The sequence below is a fragment of the Sphaeramia orbicularis genome, chromosome 4 (genome assembly GCF_902148855.1).
Source record: "Sphaeramia orbicularis chromosome 4, fSphaOr1.1, whole genome shotgun sequence".
Taxonomy (NCBI): Eukaryota; Metazoa; Chordata; class Actinopteri; order Kurtiformes; family Apogonidae; genus Sphaeramia; species Sphaeramia orbicularis.
The window spans coordinates 42,550,802-42,569,197 of record NC_043960.1 but is presented as its reverse complement, the minus strand read 5'-3'; the positions used below and the strand labels follow the sequence as shown (position 1 = coordinate 42,569,197).

Here is an 18,396-nt window from a genome sequence, read left to right as displayed (position 1 = left end):
TTGTGTAATTAGGGAACTGGGTCTTTATTTTATGCATTTGGTTGATACTAAATATCAGCAAGTTACAACAGGTGAGATTTTCTGGTAAGATTTACATTAGTGTTTGTGTGAATTAATACAGTTTTCACTTCCTTTTAGAAAAAACACACTGGTTTAAAATCTAACTCTTTGTTTTGCTGTTTGTCATTAACATATGAGCTATTTACACATGGAAGCTTTATTCAAAGAGCTAATGAGTGAAACGCACCAGTCCTCTAAGGTGTCCATGTAGTTAGCAGTTTGTGCATGGACACAGAAGTTTGACTTTTTTTTTTTTGCATGTGGCACAAATTAACTAAAGCAGTTATGCAAAACATCTGTCCAATAAAACAGTCCTCTGTACAGTTTTATATGGAATGCTGTTCGACAAACCTGTGAAGGTGAACAAGTATCCACCACAGCTGTTGAGCACCAAGAAGAATGTGCTGATGGTCCAGGGTTGTTCACCTTGTCGCTTTGCTTTTTTTCTCTGCAGAGAAATTATCAAGTGCCAAAGAGGAAAATCTGGGCATGCATAAAGTCCTGGACCAGACCCTGCAGGAACTGAACAGCTTATAAACAACACACCGAGAGGGAGCTGGAGAGAAAGCAAGATCATCACGTATCGTTCATTCCATCAATGTTCGACTCCATTCCGCAGTTTTGGCTGTAAAATCTTATTCCCCATGTAAAAGGGGGATTAACTTAATGCTTGTACCCTTAATGTTTTTTTTTTGTTTTGTTTTTTTGTAAGGCACAACTTTATTTCTTTTTTCTTTTTTTTTTTTTTAAGATGAGAAAGTCATTTTGAACCTATTGCTTCTTTTTGTATCTCCACTTGTGATTGCAAAAAGTCTCCTGGAATGACTTTTGACCACTTTTATAAATAGAAAGAACTGGCATCTAAACTCAAACCTCAGATTTAGTATCTCAACCACTTTAAAACTGGCTCCATTTTACATTCTACGTGCCTCTGTCTAATTCTTCTGGTCATGTTCACAATATACTACAGATGGCTATGGGGGGGGGGGGGTTGCTTGGTCTCCATTCTAATAGTGTACATTGAAGGCTCTGAAGTGCCACCCAGTGGTGACATTAAAGTCAGTCCACAGTTGTTCTTCTCATGCTGTGTGATCTGAAGATGCGGGTGTTCCACTAGTTGGTGCCGTCTCTGTATCCTTAATCATTGTGTTTGCTTTAAAACTCCAGTGGTCAAATCTTATGGAAAGGTTTTATTAATAAACAAGTCAATGTGCTGCTCTACATGTTGGAGATGGACAGAATATCTAGAACATGCAGTGCGTTATGTTTCCTTATAGTGTGGAAGTGCTGGACTGGCCTTTCTTTAAGCTTGACCATACCATCAGCACAATAACACCAACAATAAGCCAGAATGTAGTCAGTTATTTACTAGATTTACAACATATGGTATTGAAAGAGCAAGCTGAACCCCACACTACTGGAAGCTCAGGCAGGTTTTCTCAACCGTGGATACTTATTGTATATAGTAGAATAAGGTTAGGTATTTGAGAAGTTGTATTGCATTGACTTTTTTTTCCCCCTTTTTTGTTTCATTTATACCACTTCTTTTTTGCCTATAGGGAACTCTCAAGACCAAAGAACACATTTGACAGTCAGAAAATCCTTCAAATGTTTTATTTTTGTTTATAATGGTCATTGTGGTTTCATTTTATGCCAGTGCCACAGATAAGCATCTCATAATTTGACTGAGAGCATTTTTAAAGATTTCACTCACCAACCCCCTTCTTGTCAACCTAATAAATGTTTTACAAAAGTCATGGTTTAAATGGTCTGTTTGTGCATCTGGATGATTACAGAACATGTTCTTCATGGATTAGATACATTTTTAGAAGTTCGTGATTGATCCCTTAAATTTAATACACATACAGTTCAGTTTGATTGTGAGGGAATCTACTCTGCATCTGTATGATCATTCATATCACATAGCTGCTGTTCACCTCCATCCACCTGAACCCCCACAGATGGCGTGATTCATAATCAACATTCAGAGGACGTAAAATCATCCTTCATCCAAAACGCAGACAATGAGGTTCGAACTCATTTATCGATGGTCCACTCTCACTCAGGAATATTTCTTCCTGAAGGCACAGCCTAAATGGACAGAAACAAAATATTTATTAATAATTAGTCTGTTTTAGCAAGTAAAGCAGTGATGCAACTTGAACCTTTAGCTTTTTTGCAGGTTTTGCTCCCAGACCCAGCAGCATTACTGAACTTAATCAAAACTAAGACTTACTATGAAAAATCATTTTATTAGTGAAATAAAATAATTCCACACAAACTAAAACCATTTAGAATATAGAATATAGATAAGATCAATATAATCTTCACTGTTCTCTGCTGGCTTCACCAAGTCACCTGAACAACATAGTATGCACTTAAGTTCATGATACACAGAACTGAAATGACTAAATTCATATTTCACAGGATTTTCTCAGGTCTGTGCTGGCATAGATTCTGCTATGGATTTTCAGTTTTTATTTGATTAAAACTGATGCATTTTTACTTTGTGTAATATCTGTAATATTACAACACTGAAAAAGTAGATCTGATAAACACAAAAATTATCTCACTGATGAAGTCAACTCATTTTCAAGATATAACAGACAAAAAAGAATTTTTACCTCCACTAGGAGGTATTGTGATCGCTTTGCTTTGTTTGTGTGTTTGTTTGTTAGCAGGATAACTCAAAAAGTTATGGATGGATTTTCATGACATTTTCAGGAAATGTTGATACTGGCACAAGGAAGAAATGATTACATTTTGGTGGTGATCGGGTGGGCAAGAGATCTGTCTTGGGAGAAGTCTGTGCTGTCCGAGTGCTTTTCTTGTTAAAAATTGCATTTTGAAAAAAGGCAAATGGGTTATCTATATTTACACTTTTTTATACTACTTTTATATTTTTAAAGATTTACCCTTTCATCCAGTATATTTCTAATTTGCACATATTTCATATTTTTCATATTTATTTTCATTGCACACTATATATATTTTTAAATGCACGTCTGTATCTTATGTTATTTAGATGTAAGTGCACTGTCACTAGTTGAGACCACCTGCAAATTGTATTCTATTCTACTCTATTCCGCTACTAGAAAAAAAAAGTCCAATATATATATATTTTTATTATTCTGTGAAAAGCAGTCAGAATTCTGAGATTAAAGTCAAAATTCTGACTTAAATCTTGTTAAATGTTATGTTTTAAAACTTGTTTATGTAAATTTGAAGAAAAAAGCCACTGATACCTGTGTCCCTTCCTTTTGTTCATCTAATAGTGAAATGGCTTCCTCTGGAACCCCTGAGATACATGAAAAATCACCTAAATCTGTCATTATGTCAGCCTGCTGTACTCTCGCTGAATGTCAGAAAAAAAAATTCTGAGAAAAGTCAGAATTTTGATTTTAATCTCAGAATTCTGACTTCTTCTTTTTTTTTTTTTTTTTTTTAATTCTGACATTAATCTCAGAATTCTGACTTTTTTCCTCAGCATAATAATAAATAAAATGAATTGGACCTTAATTTTTCTTTTTTTTCCTGTGGCCCTAATCTTTCTTCCAACTGTTTTCGATTCTTATACTGTAAATTAAGGTCCATGTACTACCTGAAAAACCACCCGTAAAACCATGCAAAAAAGAAAGCAAAACTAAATACCGACATAGATTTGTCAAATTGAAACTGAACCAACCCTCTTATAAAACCTTTGATAATAACAGTGATATAACAAGAGAAGCTGGACCTGTTTACCTGCTGTCAGTCTACATTTGCCTCCAGCAGGTTGGCAGAGGATCAGTGAACAGCCAGAACATGGAACCACGGTCTGGGAATGGCTGAAGATAGTGGTGATCTTATAGCAGCCTGAGCGGTATTAAATGAAAGGAGAAGGAAACATGTGAGGGCAAAGAGGCAAATATAGAATAATCTCCAACACACTCCAGCGCTGTACCAACCTGTGCACTTGACATCCATGAAGTAGGAGTTGGGGCTCTGCACCAGCCTCTTCTTCTTATGTCTTCTCCTCTCCTCCGCAAAACAGGGATGCATCAGATCCTTAGCCAGCTGAAATTCAAAACATCAAACCATATTATTTTTTTCCAACATCATATAACCCTTTATCGGGCAAGTGACTATTTTTGGTAACTTCTGCACACATTACAAGACAGTGACAGTAAAAGTTACAGTGAGGACAGTGAGTCAACAATCTCAGGTCCAATGTGGTCTACAGGGTCTGTAAGGTCCACCTCTGCATGAACACTGAGTGTACCTGCTCTGTTAGGTACCATGAAGTAATGGTACTAATGTAAGGAATGATGTTCAAAGGGATAATGTGGATGTGGACAGGGGTCTGGATCTGCACTTATGTTAGTCTAATGTTCTAAAAGGGATGTTCTAATGTTCTAAAATACATGTTCCTTTCACATGACATGTTTTACTTGTATTTTTATACATACTTTTCAATTTTTCTTATTTTTATTTTTTCTTGCTTTTTTTTGCAAGAAACCAAACATGGTAACTTCACTGATCTTGATTTTCTACATGACGATAAAAATGTTTGAAAATTTTCACAAATAGTGTGGCTGGATATGTGTACAAACTTGTTAATATCATTATTATTATCCATTTTTTACATACTTATTTAATTTACTTATATTACTTTTTTCTCTTTTACTCCCTTTCAGTGAGCATTATTGATCCCCTTTTTTTCTTCTCAAAAAAAACAAAAAAAAAAAACAAACAAAAAAAAAAGAGAACAGTGTGCTTTGTAACATTGATGTCCTGTATAATAACTAATGAGACTGTTCTGAATAAAAATTTGAATAATTAAAAAAAGAAAACTTTCACACACAAAAATAAAGTCTTGTTATGTCCTGCAATAACACACTGAGGTTGAAATTTGGAATTTCACGGTATTTCTGAGTGCCATATATAGGATTACATCTGACACTGGTTTGTCCTGACTCCAGTCTGCCCCCTACAGTCTGAGTGGAGAACTGCTGTTGAGAACATGCGCACACAGACATGTCCAGACAAGTCCAGACTCATGCACATACATACATACATACATATGGCTTGTCTTCACAAAACACTATATCAATACATTTAGAAACATTCGTGCAGTTAATTTATCAGCTGATGAAGAAACCCATAGTTCTGCCTGTTTTTGTTTGTTTGTTTTATTTTAAGGTACATTTCTCAGTTGGTAGCTGATAATTATCATCACACTGTTCCTCTGGGATATTATACTAACAACCTGCAACTTATTTAAAACGTTTCAGCAGAAATATAAACCAATACAAAACAATAACTTACCGGCATTTTATTCTCTTCACTTACGGATGATATGGTAATCAGAAATGAGTCGTTCACTGTCTCTGAACTGAACTGAGCCGATGGTGGTTTGTTTATGGACTGCAGTTTTTGGGTTTCGTACCAGGACACACCAAGCGGGCGGAGTCTGTGATAAGCAGGAGGGTAATACTGGTTGAGCTGGTTCATGTTGAATAGGCTGTTGATGAATTACCTTTAAAAAAAAAAAAAATACAAAGAAAAGACATACAATCAGGATGTTTAAATTCACGTATTCATAAGACAGAAATATTTCCATCAAAATAAAAAAAGAATGTAAAGTAAAGGTGCAGAATAATATGAAAACTGTTTCTGATGTTTTTTTTAAGAAACCTCTAAGATCTTTGTAGACAGAAAAACTGTAGTATGTATACATTGCTACTTTAATTTTAATTAATCAATACTAATAAAACACTAAACAAGTTTTTCAAATGTGATGGGTGATTGATCTCAGTATTTACGTAATTCTTAGAGGTTTCTTAAAAAAATGTCTGAAAAACAAAATCCTACAAACAATTTTCTCTTTGATTTATTATCTATTCATTCATTCATTCATTATCTGAACCCGCTTTATCCTCACGAGGGTCACAGGGTCACTTGGAGCCTATCCCAGCTACTTATGGGCGAAGGCGGGGTACACCCTGGACATTTCGCCAGTTCATCGCAGGGCTTATTATGTAATAAAGGCTAAATTCAGATCCTGTATCAATAATGTTACAATGACATAACTATTTGGACTATCGTTGCTTAACAACTGAATACTGTAGATATCTGCAGTACATATCTACTTAAAATATGTGCAATATTTGCATGCTTCATATAGTTCCCCCATTGGAATAATGCCATACTACATATTGTGGGCATTTGTCTCTTTTTTCATTAAGGTTGTGGGCATTTGTCTTGTGGGCATTTGTCTCCGCACCTTCTAATCATGATGCAGTAATGGTTCTGTCTTTAATGATGGACTCAACCAGGAAAGGAAAAGTTTTGGCTTTTTTACATTTAATAATTGTCTTGATTGGAAACAGCATGATGCAACAGTTTTTTCAGATATATTTTAACATTTTTTATGGAATGTCCTTTGCAGTGGACAGCATTTTCTTTTCTTTTTTTTTTTTAATAAAGATGTAAAATTCTTGTGCCCTACACAGGACACAATTGCATTGCTGGGTCTCAGGAGGATATGCCTACCATTGCATAAGTAACTCTACAGCTTTGGAAATAATTCTTAACCTGTTTTTCATATTTGACTTGTAAATACATTATTAGGGTTTTGTTGTAGTAAGAGTGAAGGAAGAATCTGGCAAAGGACGCATGACATGTTTGCTTCACAGATGGGATAAGGAAATAAGATGTATTTTAATTGAATCCAATTGTAAATGAAAGTAAATGAAGAACATCTGATGTTGATCTTGGAACACTGAACATTACAAGACCATAACATCAGCAGCTCACTTTGGACATCTGTTCGACTTAGTTTATACTGAAAATACAGGTGGACTCAGGTTATTAAATCTGATGGTCAATTTGAATTTCATATTAATAATAATTATATTGTAAATGCATTTCGGCTAGGGTTAGTACTCGAAGATGCTTTGATAAAACAAATGGGAAACACAATGTACAGCACAAGTATAAAGAGTTAGTAAAAGCAATATTACAAATCAATCATAGCAAAACACTCTATGTCAGTCACACATACAGAAACATTTCTGAACAGGTGAGTTTTAGTGAGTGGTTTGAATAAAAGCTAATTAGGGCAGTCAGAGATGTGACTTGTCATAAATATAGTAGAATAAAAAGTAATTTTTGCTTTCAGAAAATAGAAAGAATAGAAAATAGGAGATGCTCAAGAGTAATAGGTTAGAAGTACCAATAGTGCAGTATTGTAAGTGCACTTAGGTAATAGAATAATACACCTGAAAAAAAGAAATGTGGTGATTTTTTTTTTCTATTCTTTTTTTTAGTGTGGCTTTTGACTGCTGGAGGAGTGCACAACTAAAACTTCAGTTTTTCCTAGAAACCTATGTTCATTGATCATCAATGCTCTCACCATAAATACAAAACATGTACATGAAGCAGACACACTATGTATCTTTAATACAATATAATAATAAAGTAATGGTTAATGGAAATGTTACTAATACATACTAATCATGTAATAGTAACTTTTACATTAATAATAAACACGCTTCATCAATGACAGTAGAATTTATTATTATTATTATTATTATTATTATTATTATTATAATTATTATTATTATTATTGTTATTATTATTATTTAGACATACTGAAAAATATTAATACAAATAATTCATAAAGTCTTAAAGTTATAATTTTTTAATGAAATTATTTTTCATTTATAGCAAGCCAGCCGATCAAAAGCTTAAGATCATAGCTCAAACCTCCCAAATAGAAATAAAACTTTCAAAAAAGGACTCAGCAATGAATAGATCCACCGTTCTTGTTGATCACTTCAAAAATTCCTTTCGCAATGCTTATTTATTTGTTTGTTTGTTTGTTTGTTTGTTTGTTTGTTTGTTTGTTTGTTTGTTTGTTTGTTTGTTTGTTTGTTTGTTTGAGTGTTTCCAGGAGGCTAGTGGGAACGTTGCTCCAAGTGGTGAAGATGGCTTCATGAAGGGCATCCACTGCCTGGAACTGATGTCCATTTTTGTAAACTGCCCTTTCCATCCATCCCCAAATGTTCTCAGCTGGATTTAGATCAGGGGAACATGCAGGATGGTCCAAAACAGTGCCGTTCCTCCTCTGTTCTCAGTCCTTTGTCAGACATTGTGAACTGCAGCGTTGTCCTGTTTTTAAACCCAGTCATTACCACAGACCAGGGCCCTCTGTCATGAGGGACGACCCCTGCAACATCTCCACAGAGCCAGCCACCGTTTGATGCCCCTGTACAACCTGAAGCTCCATTGTTCCACTGAAGGAAAAAGCATCCCAGATCATGATGGCCATGCCCCCCTCCACTGTGCCGCCTAGAAAAAACATCTCCAGTGGGATCTCCTTGTCATGCCAGTAACGTTGGAAGCCATCAGGATCTTCAAGGGGACATTTTTTCTCATCAGAGAATAAAACTTTCCTCCACTTTTCAATGTTCCATGTATGGTGTCTGTTAAAGTCCAAACAGGTCATTTTGTGGCGTTGAAGGAGATGAGGCCTTTGAAGTCGTTTTTTTGTACTTAAAGCCCTTCTCTGGCAGATGTCATCTGATGGTTACTGGGCTGCTGTCGGCACCAGTAACGGCCTTAATTTGGGTCCAGGATCATCCTGTGTCTTGATGGACAGCCAATCAGATCCTCCAGCTCAGCACCGGTGAAATTTTTTTGGGTCTACCGCTTGACTTTTTTGTTCCATAACCCTCAGCATCTTTTAAGAAATTCCAAATGACTGACTGCGTCCAACCTCAGCAGTGATGGCGCGTTGCCAGAGGCCTTGCTTATGCAGCTCAACAATCCAACCACGTTCAAAGAGAGAAAGCATTTTTGCCTTTACCATCAGGAGGTCATGACAGTGTGAATACCTGACAGAAAATGACACTGAATCCACATTTTTGTACAGATTTTGGCTTTTAAAGGCTGTGGTCTTAAACTTTTCATCGGCTGATGAACAACCTATTTCAGTTTAAGTGTTGTTTTCAATAAATTGCTCACTTCAGTTTTTTTTTGTCTCACTCCCATTTCTTCTTTTTGCTTTTTGAAACTCTACTTAGAACCTTCTTAAGATCCAACAGTGCAAAATGTAAACTCATGCAATTTTTCAACTGGTCTTAAAATTTTGATCAGGTGTGTATATATATTAGTGAATATAAAGTGTACAAATGATCAAACTTTATTACATAAATATTCAACATTTCAACATTCAACACTTTGTTTTTCATTAAAAAAGGCATTACCTTACATGACTGTCAATGATAAACCTTACTGTTAACATTAACTGCATGGATAAGTATACATTTTTACATGAGGTTCTTTCATTCTAATAGTAATGGAAAATTCTGCTCTTGTTGCACAGCTCCCAAAGGAGAGCTGACTCTTCATTTAGTACCATTTGCTGCCTCATATTTTAACCTAAATTGGTAAATATGATTGTGTGTTGGTGAATGTTTGTGTGTTGATAATCCCTTTTGCCTTCAGTGTACAGTTCAGTTTAAAGGAAACCTTGCAATTGCCTCATTTTGTGTATTTGTTCTGTCACAAAAGCATTCTTACTTTTGTTTGATATTTTAATCAAACTTTTAATTGCAGAAAAACAAATGAGCAAAACACTGCAAACAAATCCACAAAACAGAACCACAACAGGAACAGAACCAAACAGTATGAATGTCCTCAGTGCCGGTTTGCATTGAGAAAAATCAGATGTCTGAGCTTGGATGGGCTGATGTGATTCCTTCTCCAAGTATCTGCCCTGTTTTCAAGTAGATTCTGTCAGAAGGAACCCCCTCCATCACCTTCACCAGGCATAGGAAGCCTGAGGCCTTGGCCTGACTTCAGCCACACAGGCTCCTCTTGTAGGATGAGGGATTCCTCCAGATAAGATCTCATCTTGGCCCCATGTCCACCATGCTGCCAAACAGAAACAAAGTTCTACTGTGAGCTCAGATGAGCCACTGGAAGCTCACCTGATTCACTACAAAGCACTGGCTCCTAGAGCAGCATCTTCTGCGCACGACACATCACTACATTCTAAACAACACAGGAAGTGACAGACAGCCTACTTGCCACTTACTTTGCTAGCAACTTTTGACAACCTTTGAAAAAGCCTATTTGTTTTAAGTACCAGGTTTTCCCGTCTCAGAAGACACCCATGTGTCCGTATGAAAGGACTATAGTCTGGGCGTTCCCTTACACCGAATGGAGCGCACCCTGCCAGCAACGGAGGACTTCCGGAGCCACGACGACAGCTCTGAGTGACAGATCTTCTGACCAATAGACATCTGCACCCTCTCATGAGCGGTGACGTCTGCAGCTGCTCCACGGGCGGGATTTCCTCAGTAGTAACCTAGCTAATAACATGGCGAAGACTTACGATTACTTGTTTAAACTACTTTTAATCGGCGACTCGGGCGTCGGAAAGACCTGCGTGCTATTCAGATTTTCAGAAGATGCCTTCAACTCAACGTTTATCTCTACTATAGGTGAGTAGAGGTTGGACTTGAGTATATGTTTGGTGATAAAGTGGTACCGGAGCAGCCCATCCCTTCATGCTAATTTGTTGCTAACTTCTCAGGCTAACATTCATTTTGTGGAGGCTAGTTCAGGAAGCAGCCCTGCCGACTTGTCAAACCGGGATTTTCCAAAACCGTCACTTATATTTTAATCAGTCTTTGTGCTCAGAAAACCCAGCAATATATAACCTGTATGAGTGACTACCACACCCAGGATGTAACATAAGACCTACATAAACTATACATAAATTATGACAGGCTTGGCTAACAGGCTACAAAACTGTCAGAGCTAGTTGGCAGTGTTGTGTTCATAAGAGCAGGACACTGAACTTCGCACCCCTTACATTATTTTTTTCAGTGCGTTAATACTCTCAACAACCACTTTGTGTTTCAGAAATACATTCTGATCTGTGGTGGTTAGTCAGGCTCAGTGTCAGGTGACCTTGCTTTACCTAAATTGGGAGATTTATTTGACGCTTGTGTTTCCTCAGGTATTGACTTCAAGATCAGAACAATAGAATTAGATGGAAAGAAGATCAAGCTACAGATATGGTAAGAACATTCACAAACTACATCTGTCTAGTAAATACAACAAATTTACCAGGATCTGTGTATGTAGTTAAATATTATGTAAAATGTGTTAGTACATGAAATATGTGATCCCCTAAACAGGATGCTTGTGCAGGTCTTGAAAGTCTTAAAAAGTATGGAATTTTGAAATGCTGTTTTCCAGACCTTGAAAAGTCTGGAATTTTGTGTGAAAGTCTTAATGAAGTATAGAAAAAGTTTCTCTCATGGTCAAATTTTAGAGTATGTTCAAATACACATAATCTTGTAGGATAAGAAATGGGGGAAAGCACATAAAAACCGGATATGATTTCATTACTGATCGGTACTGGAATGGTTCTAGTGAAACTTGTTTGTGTGATTTTCATATATTTTAAAATGTTTCTGTCAGTAAAACATAATTTACTGCAAATTATGCATTCAATAATTAATACATTTATTAAAATTAACTTTTCTATTACATTCAACAGGTATAATCTCAACCAAAAAAGTAGGCATGCAAGTATAAAAGTACATAAAGTCAGGGTCTTTGGGGAAAAAAGAGCAGTTTTGAAAAAGTCTGAAATTTTTATTTGGGTAAAGAGCAAGCACCCTGCATAAAGGCTAAATATATGTAAAATCAAACGTGTAACCGTAACAGTTCCAACCCTAAGTATGTATAAGTATATCATGGTATTGATGTTGTTGATTTGCGTGTACTGCATGAATTGACACTGTTGAGATTTACTCCTGAAAGCACAATTTTGATGTAAAAATTTTTATTGGATTCAAACATGATGTCAAAAAGAAACATGAATATACATATCTGATGGCATGTCCTTGAGCTAAAAGCACAGAGACAAAAAAAAAAAAACCTCAAATTTTTCTGTTCTTCCTTTGAAAAATGTCTTTTTCTAAAATTGCCTCAAGTTGTATCACAAAGACTCATCTGTCCAACGTGCTCCACTAAAATATGTGGGCTGTAGACAAACAAACCGGGCTGTAAACCACTCAGAGATTTGTACATCAAGTTTCAGTTGTAATGTATTTTTCCATATATTGCTGCTTGTGATATTTTCTCATGAAGCAACTCAAGTATTTTATTAAAATCTCTGAATCAACCAGTTCCCTATAAAGGGGTTTCATTTTACATTAACAGCTCTTGCTGTCAGATTTCCACAAAGATGAAGAAAAACATGTTTTTGTTTGGGTCATATAGCTGTTATAAAGTCATACTAACTTTTCTAAAAATTTGGCACCAAAGATGAGTCAGGACAACAGAGACAGCATTGTAATTCAGGGTTTGGTTTGATTTTTTGAAATTGTCACAAGTTAGAGAATCCTACTCTCCTGCCTCTGTCAAACCTCCTGCAGCATTGTAGTACAGTGTAGAGGTATGGGATTTAATCATTATTATCTATTGGTGAGTTTAAATATTTTTGCCAGTAAGAGATGACCACTTCTGGTTTTGGTTCTGTGTATGGCTCTGTGATAGAAACACATGAAAACACTGTTATCTAAAGCTACTCCCTTGTTCACTTCTATTCTTCTCACACATGAACTCACTTTCTCCATATTATATAGTAATATAATAGGTTTCATCTGTATTTATTCATTCTTTCATTTAACCAACCAACCAACCAACCAACCAGTTAGGTCAACTGACATCCAGTTTTCATTTACAATGACAACCTGGCCAAGAGGCAGCCTAACAGGCAGATAGCTTGGCTGGGGATTCTGCAGAGCACAACTTTATCTGTAATTTGCTGTGACACCTTAGGCCAACAATGCCACAAAACATCAGTGTTTTTGTACATAATGTTTATGTTTTAAATTGCAGTTAACTGAGCATTTTCCCACGCATTAAAGATCTGGAATTTTTAACTTTCAAGTTGAACTTTTTATGGGAATTTTGGATCAGACAATACCAGGTTATTATCAGGTGTTCAGTAGTATCCATAAAATCTACTGTCATGAAATGAACTATTCATATTTGGTACCCAGCCCAACTTACACTATGAGTGTGCATTTATCACATAAAGAAGAAAGAAATGTCACTGGAGATGGAGTTTATGCGGAGAGCATTCTATAAGCTGAAAATATTAGGTTGAAAGAATTCATAACGAAGTAACCATTGTTTATTACTGGTTCCATAGTTTGCAGCACCATTTTAATCATGTACATAACAAATTATTAACATGATTAAAGACTATATCAGGACTCTGTACAAAGCTGATTTTACCTGCAGTTTTATTAGTTTTATAAAAGTTGCATTATTGATTAGCACTTTTTTATGAGAATTTTATTGTTTTCAACATTATAAACATTATTATTTTGCAGCTTGTTTAAATTTTACTTTTGTTAACTTTAGTAACCCTGTTTGTATAGATCTGAAGCTAAATCACTAACATCTGGACACTTTGGCTTACACTGTGTGTTGTCAGAGTGAAGGTGCTGTCTTTGCTGTTTTGACAACATAATCAAGCTGTCTCTACAAATGACAGTCAGGCCGTTTTCTGTTTTTGTTTTATGTTTATCTCTTTTACATTTATTAATCACTAAAAATTTCCAGCTGGTTTTTGTTGTGAATTCTTCATAAGACAAGATGTGCAGGTTTGTTTCCTCTCAGACCATTTGAATCACAGAATGCTGATAATTACAGTCCTGTAATGTCAATGCATCGGGCTGGTCAATGAGGATCACTGTGTCTCACTTTAGCGAGCAAAAAGTGCAATTGTTTTTATTTTTCTCCCCATGTAGGGATACAGCAGGACAGGAGAGATTCAGGACCATCACAACAGCTTACTACAGAGGAGCCATGGTAAGTCTCGCTAATACTCATATAATCGATTATCTTCAGAGATAATCGATTATATGGGTGCTGTGATGGTCACTTCAGCAGCGAGCACTGTGACGTATACCTAGCCACATCCTGAATTTTAGTTAATGATTTACCACACACCTTGGAAGTCAGAGGTGTGGTCAGTGCATCGCCTTGATATGTTGTTTTTTTTGTGTCTCTCCCTTAGTTTCAAGTTAAACTGGATTCCTGAATTTGCATGATTGTTTTTAAGAAAGGCTGGTTAATCATTGTTACCTTTGGTATTCAAGGTGCCTGCAGTTGAGGGTTAGCTGGAAAACCTTATGATCTGTCATTAATAAAAGCTGGTGTGGACACAATGGACACACAATTATCACATCTGTATTTATAGGCCAAGAAGAAATAAATGTCCTAGTTGTTGTCTGGTGGCTGAGTTCATATGTTTGCTTTTATGAATTCTCCAGGGCATAATGTTAGTGTATGACATAACCAACGAGAAGTCCTTTGACAACATCAAGAACTGGATACGAAATATAGAAGAGGTAATATTTTATTGATATTTTTTAAGTAGCTCACCTAAATCTTTATTAATACTTATAGTAACTTGTTTGATTACTTTGATGTTCTACAAGTGATCGGAGTTTGGTTAATGTAATGTTTTTTATGACTTATCGGTTTTGTGTTTGTCTTGCCTGCTCCCTTCAACAGCATGCCTCGGCTGATGTGGAAAGGATGGTACTGGGGAACAAATGTGATGTCAATGACAAGCGACAGGTGTCCAAAGAAAGAGGAGAGAGGGTACGACGATGGGAATAGGAAACACTAACAAAAGGACGTTCAAATCTTGGTCTTTGGTTGCATGTGTTTATTCTCTCGTCCCCTGTTTCTGTGACAGTTGGCGCTGGAGTACGGCATCAAGTTCATGGAGACCAGTGCGAAGGCGAACATCAATGTGGAGAATGTGAGCTCACACCTTTCATAGTTAAAATATATTATCGCCTCTCTTATTTTTGTTTAATTTATCCTGTGGAAAAACCTTTGCTTAGGTTTATATATGTTTATACAAGAGTAGAACATATATTCATTTGATGTCCTAAAACATCAATCTCAATAAAAGTATTTAAGTATATCTAAAGTGCTTGCAATCTGTCTTATATCTGCAGGCCTTCTTAACCCTGGCCAGAGACATCAAAGCAAAAATGGACAAGAAGCTGGTAAGTAAAAACTGTGATAGACAGGGTTTCTGCTGGTCCTTCAAAGTCTCAAATTCAGTAATCTGGATTTTAGGAACATTCCTTATAAAGGCATTGCAGTTAAATGGCGAGTCAGAAAAACGCGACACCTTTGTAAAAAGACAAACATCTGCGATAGCCTACTGGTCCTGGCTTGTGGTTTTTTTTTTTAATTTTCTTTGATTCTGACCCTGACCCACCACCCTACCCCACCACCACCACCAGATATATGAGCAGAGGGGTCAAGGTGAAGATTTGAGAAGTGAGAAGGGGGTAGGATCTGTGTGATTCACATGGGTCACATTGTCAGGTCAGAGAAACTGGAATTTTGGAAAAATAGGGAAGAATCACAAGCTTGTGGTCTGTTTATTTCTTTTGATGAGCCGTATCATTAGTCCTGGGGACCATGGCATCCCATAATCTCTGCCTTTTAGTTTTTTATACCCCTGCCCACCCCAGAGCGTTGGGGTATATATGTAATAGATATACCATGAATTTCTGGCGTCTGTCTGAGATTTTTGTCCATCTGATTTCTCAGACACTATTCATTCATTCCACAAGGAGAGGTGCAGTGCACAGTTTGATGGCTGAATTTAAACCTTTAGATTTTTTTTTTTTTTTTTTTTTTTTTTACATTTTTGAAAATTACAGTTTAGAAAATTTGTCCAACCGATTTCTCCGACACTATTCACCTCATTCTTTTCAAATTTCACACACGTTCTTTGCATCTGCCTGTCTCCCAATTTTTTATTTTTTTTTTGCAAATGTTTTAAAAGTTTTTGAAAAAGTTGAAAGTTCAGACACTGTTGGTGGGTGGTATTAGTAAGCTCCGCCTACGTTTTCACATGTTCCTGCAGTTTTCTGATAATTTGCACCCTTCACATCAGGCTATTCCTTCAAATTAGACACCCAAACTTTACTGTCTTTCTTGCCAGTGTCAAATTGTCATGATTTTTTTCTTTTCATGTTCACCAACAAGCTCATCTCCTGAATTCTCTGCGTTACAAAGCAGCTTCCTGTTTTCTCCAAGTCTCTTTAACACTTCGTCTTTATTCTTATCCGTCAATGATATTCATATAACTTTCTTCTAAACCTCTTAGAGCTCCAAACACTTTCTAATTCCTGATGGTCTAGACCAAACCTCACTTCTGTACATTAACACAGGGTGAACATAACAGTCTGGTACAGTTTACATCACATTGTACTCAGTCAGACATCTTGAAACCTGCAGAAACCCAGTCTGAAGTTTCCAGTGGGTGATACAGTGTTATCTTCTGAGTTGTTAAGTGTTCTTTTTCCTATCTTCTTAAAATGCACTTTGTCATCTGTGTGTTTTCCAGGAGGGCAACAACCCCCAGGGCAGCAATCAAGGAGTAAAGATTACAGAGCAGCCGAAGAAGAGCAGTTTCTTCCGCTGCGTTCTCCTGTGAGGAGGCGGGAGCGTTGACATCCACCATCGCCTTAACTGTGCCCTTCCCCCCTCCCTCTCCACTGGACAGAACTGGACACTCTGCACACTCTGATCTTTCTTTTATCCTCCTTTATTCATCCTCCTTGTTCACATCTGACTGTCTTCTGCTCCACCCGTCTTAGGAAAGCGAATGCTCCCTTTATCAGTCTTTCCTCAACACCTGCGGCCTCTGTTTCACACTTTAATCTGATATCTGCGTCACATGCTTCGATTGACAGTTTCGACTTAATCCTTTTGATTTTATTGACTTTTAAAGACCGTCTGCAAACGCTTACAGTCTTTGATAGTTCGCTGTTTTAAAACTGAAGGTTAATTAACTGTCGTCCCATCATCCTGGTCTTCACCTACATGTTTTTTTTTTTTTTTTTTTTTGAAGTCCATTTTTCAATTATCACCAAAACCACGCTTCCAAAAGTATTTGTCCATGTGGCTTCCAAATTTTTTATGTCAACCCCACTTTTGTGTCTCTAGTTTCTGAGGTGATGATACATTTTACATGATGGTATTGTTTTGTTTTTCAACATCCACTTGTAGATAGACGCAGTGTGTAAATATCCATGATGATTCACCATGTGAAACAGCAGTGCCAGAGCATATCAGGATTTACATGTTCCGTGTCCATCTTTTCCTCCTCATGTGTCTTTGCTATTTTCTTAGGCTGTAACATTCCATTTCTGTTGACGAACAATTTCTATGTGCAATTTATGTGTGTGAAGCCCAGGTTTTTCTCTGTTTCATCAGCGAAGTATGTTGTAAATGCACAGAGATTCCTTTTCTAGTTGCTTTGTTAATCACTTCCGGTATTACAGGATCGAAAAGCGCAGTCTGAATACGGAAGAGGATAATCTGATGCACTTGTCCTGGTGGGGAAGCAATACCCGACTCTGACACCTGGAGGCAGTACAGTACAGTTACACGAGGAAACACAGTGACGATCAAATCATTGTTTTATGCATTTATCCTTCTTTGTCTTGATATTTCCAACGGGGGGAACTTATAAATGCCTGCTTCCTGGGCCTAGGATAGGGGCTGTGCTGTAGCAATATTTATGGAGAGAAAACAAACATAGCACCAAAATGACAAAGTGCCCTTTTTATGTTCATATTGATTATGCACTTTTCCTTTGTTCCTCTTAAGCTCTTAACATTTGTTGACCATGTTTATCACAAGTCTTAACTGAAAGCAAACAATATTCCTGCGCAGGTTTTCCATGTACCTCATCTGGGCTTCCTAAAAACATCTGAGCACTGAAATATTTTTTTTTAAGTAAAAGCAATCAAGATAAACATAAAATGTGTAAGATTTGGTGATATAATGGTCTTTCCTGTCGCAGCAGTACCATTTGTATTTCACTTTTCTTGAAGTTTTTACACATTTGCAACACTGTCTGCTTTTGGGAACCCCAGATGCCTTGACCCTTCTCCTCCTCCTCCTTCCACCCTTCGAATGTCCTCCTCATCTTCTTTTTGGCCCAGTATTACGGCCATCTGAACTATGCAGTCCGGGTCCATAGAAAACCTCAAAAAGCTTTGCACTTGTGACTTGACCAGCTTTATTTGAGATTAGACATTGTGCAAAGGATCCCTGCTGTTTTATTTTTTGCCGTCACTCCAAATTGCGTTTACTGTGTAGATGAGCTTTTCGGGCTCGAGAATAGGAAAACAACTGAAAACTGAATTTAAAAAAAAAATCCAATCACCTCAGACATACAGTATATGAGTAAGAGCAAATAACTCTTAGTGG

General features: G+C 36.8%; 3 protein-coding genes across 4 annotated transcripts in view; 2 read left to right on the top strand and 1 right to left on the bottom strand.

Annotated features, from left to right (window-relative positions):
* tpm4a (tropomyosin 4a) overlaps window positions 1-1,815 on the top strand; it is a 37,237-nt gene extending 35,422 nt beyond the window's left edge. The window contains exon 8 of one of the 2 annotated variants that reach the window (XM_030132550.1): window positions 515-1,815. In XM_030132550.1, the coding sequence (XP_029988410.1) occupies window positions 515-597 (83 nt within the window). In that variant the 3' untranslated portion in view covers window positions 598-1,815. The remainder of the gene's footprint in view (window positions 1-514) is intronic. The other variant, XM_030132549.1, reaches the window with a different exon arrangement.
* On the bottom strand, window positions 802-5,510 carry LOC115418168 (40S ribosomal protein S27-like). The gene is made up of 4 exons (XM_030132556.1): window positions 5,368-5,510; window positions 4,008-4,116; window positions 3,805-3,915; window positions 802-2,151 (listed from the first exon to the last, which is right to left on the bottom strand). The coding sequence occupies exons 1-4, from the start codon at window positions 5,371-5,373 to the stop codon at window positions 2,123-2,125; spliced, it is 255 nt and encodes an 84-aa protein (XP_029988416.1). The 5' UTR covers window positions 5,374-5,510; the 3' UTR covers window positions 802-2,122.
* Window positions 5,511-10,401: 4,891 nt separating this feature from the next.
* On the top strand, window positions 10,402-18,396 carry LOC115418167 (ras-related protein Rab-8A). Its single transcript, XM_030132555.1, has 8 exons — window positions 10,402-10,553; window positions 11,075-11,135; window positions 13,890-13,950; window positions 14,415-14,492; window positions 14,659-14,748; window positions 14,846-14,911; window positions 15,114-15,164; window positions 16,523-18,396. Exons 1-8 carry the CDS (start codon window positions 10,430-10,432, stop codon window positions 16,610-16,612), a joined length of 621 nt encoding a protein of 206 aa, XP_029988415.1. The 5' UTR covers window positions 10,402-10,429; the 3' UTR covers window positions 16,613-18,396.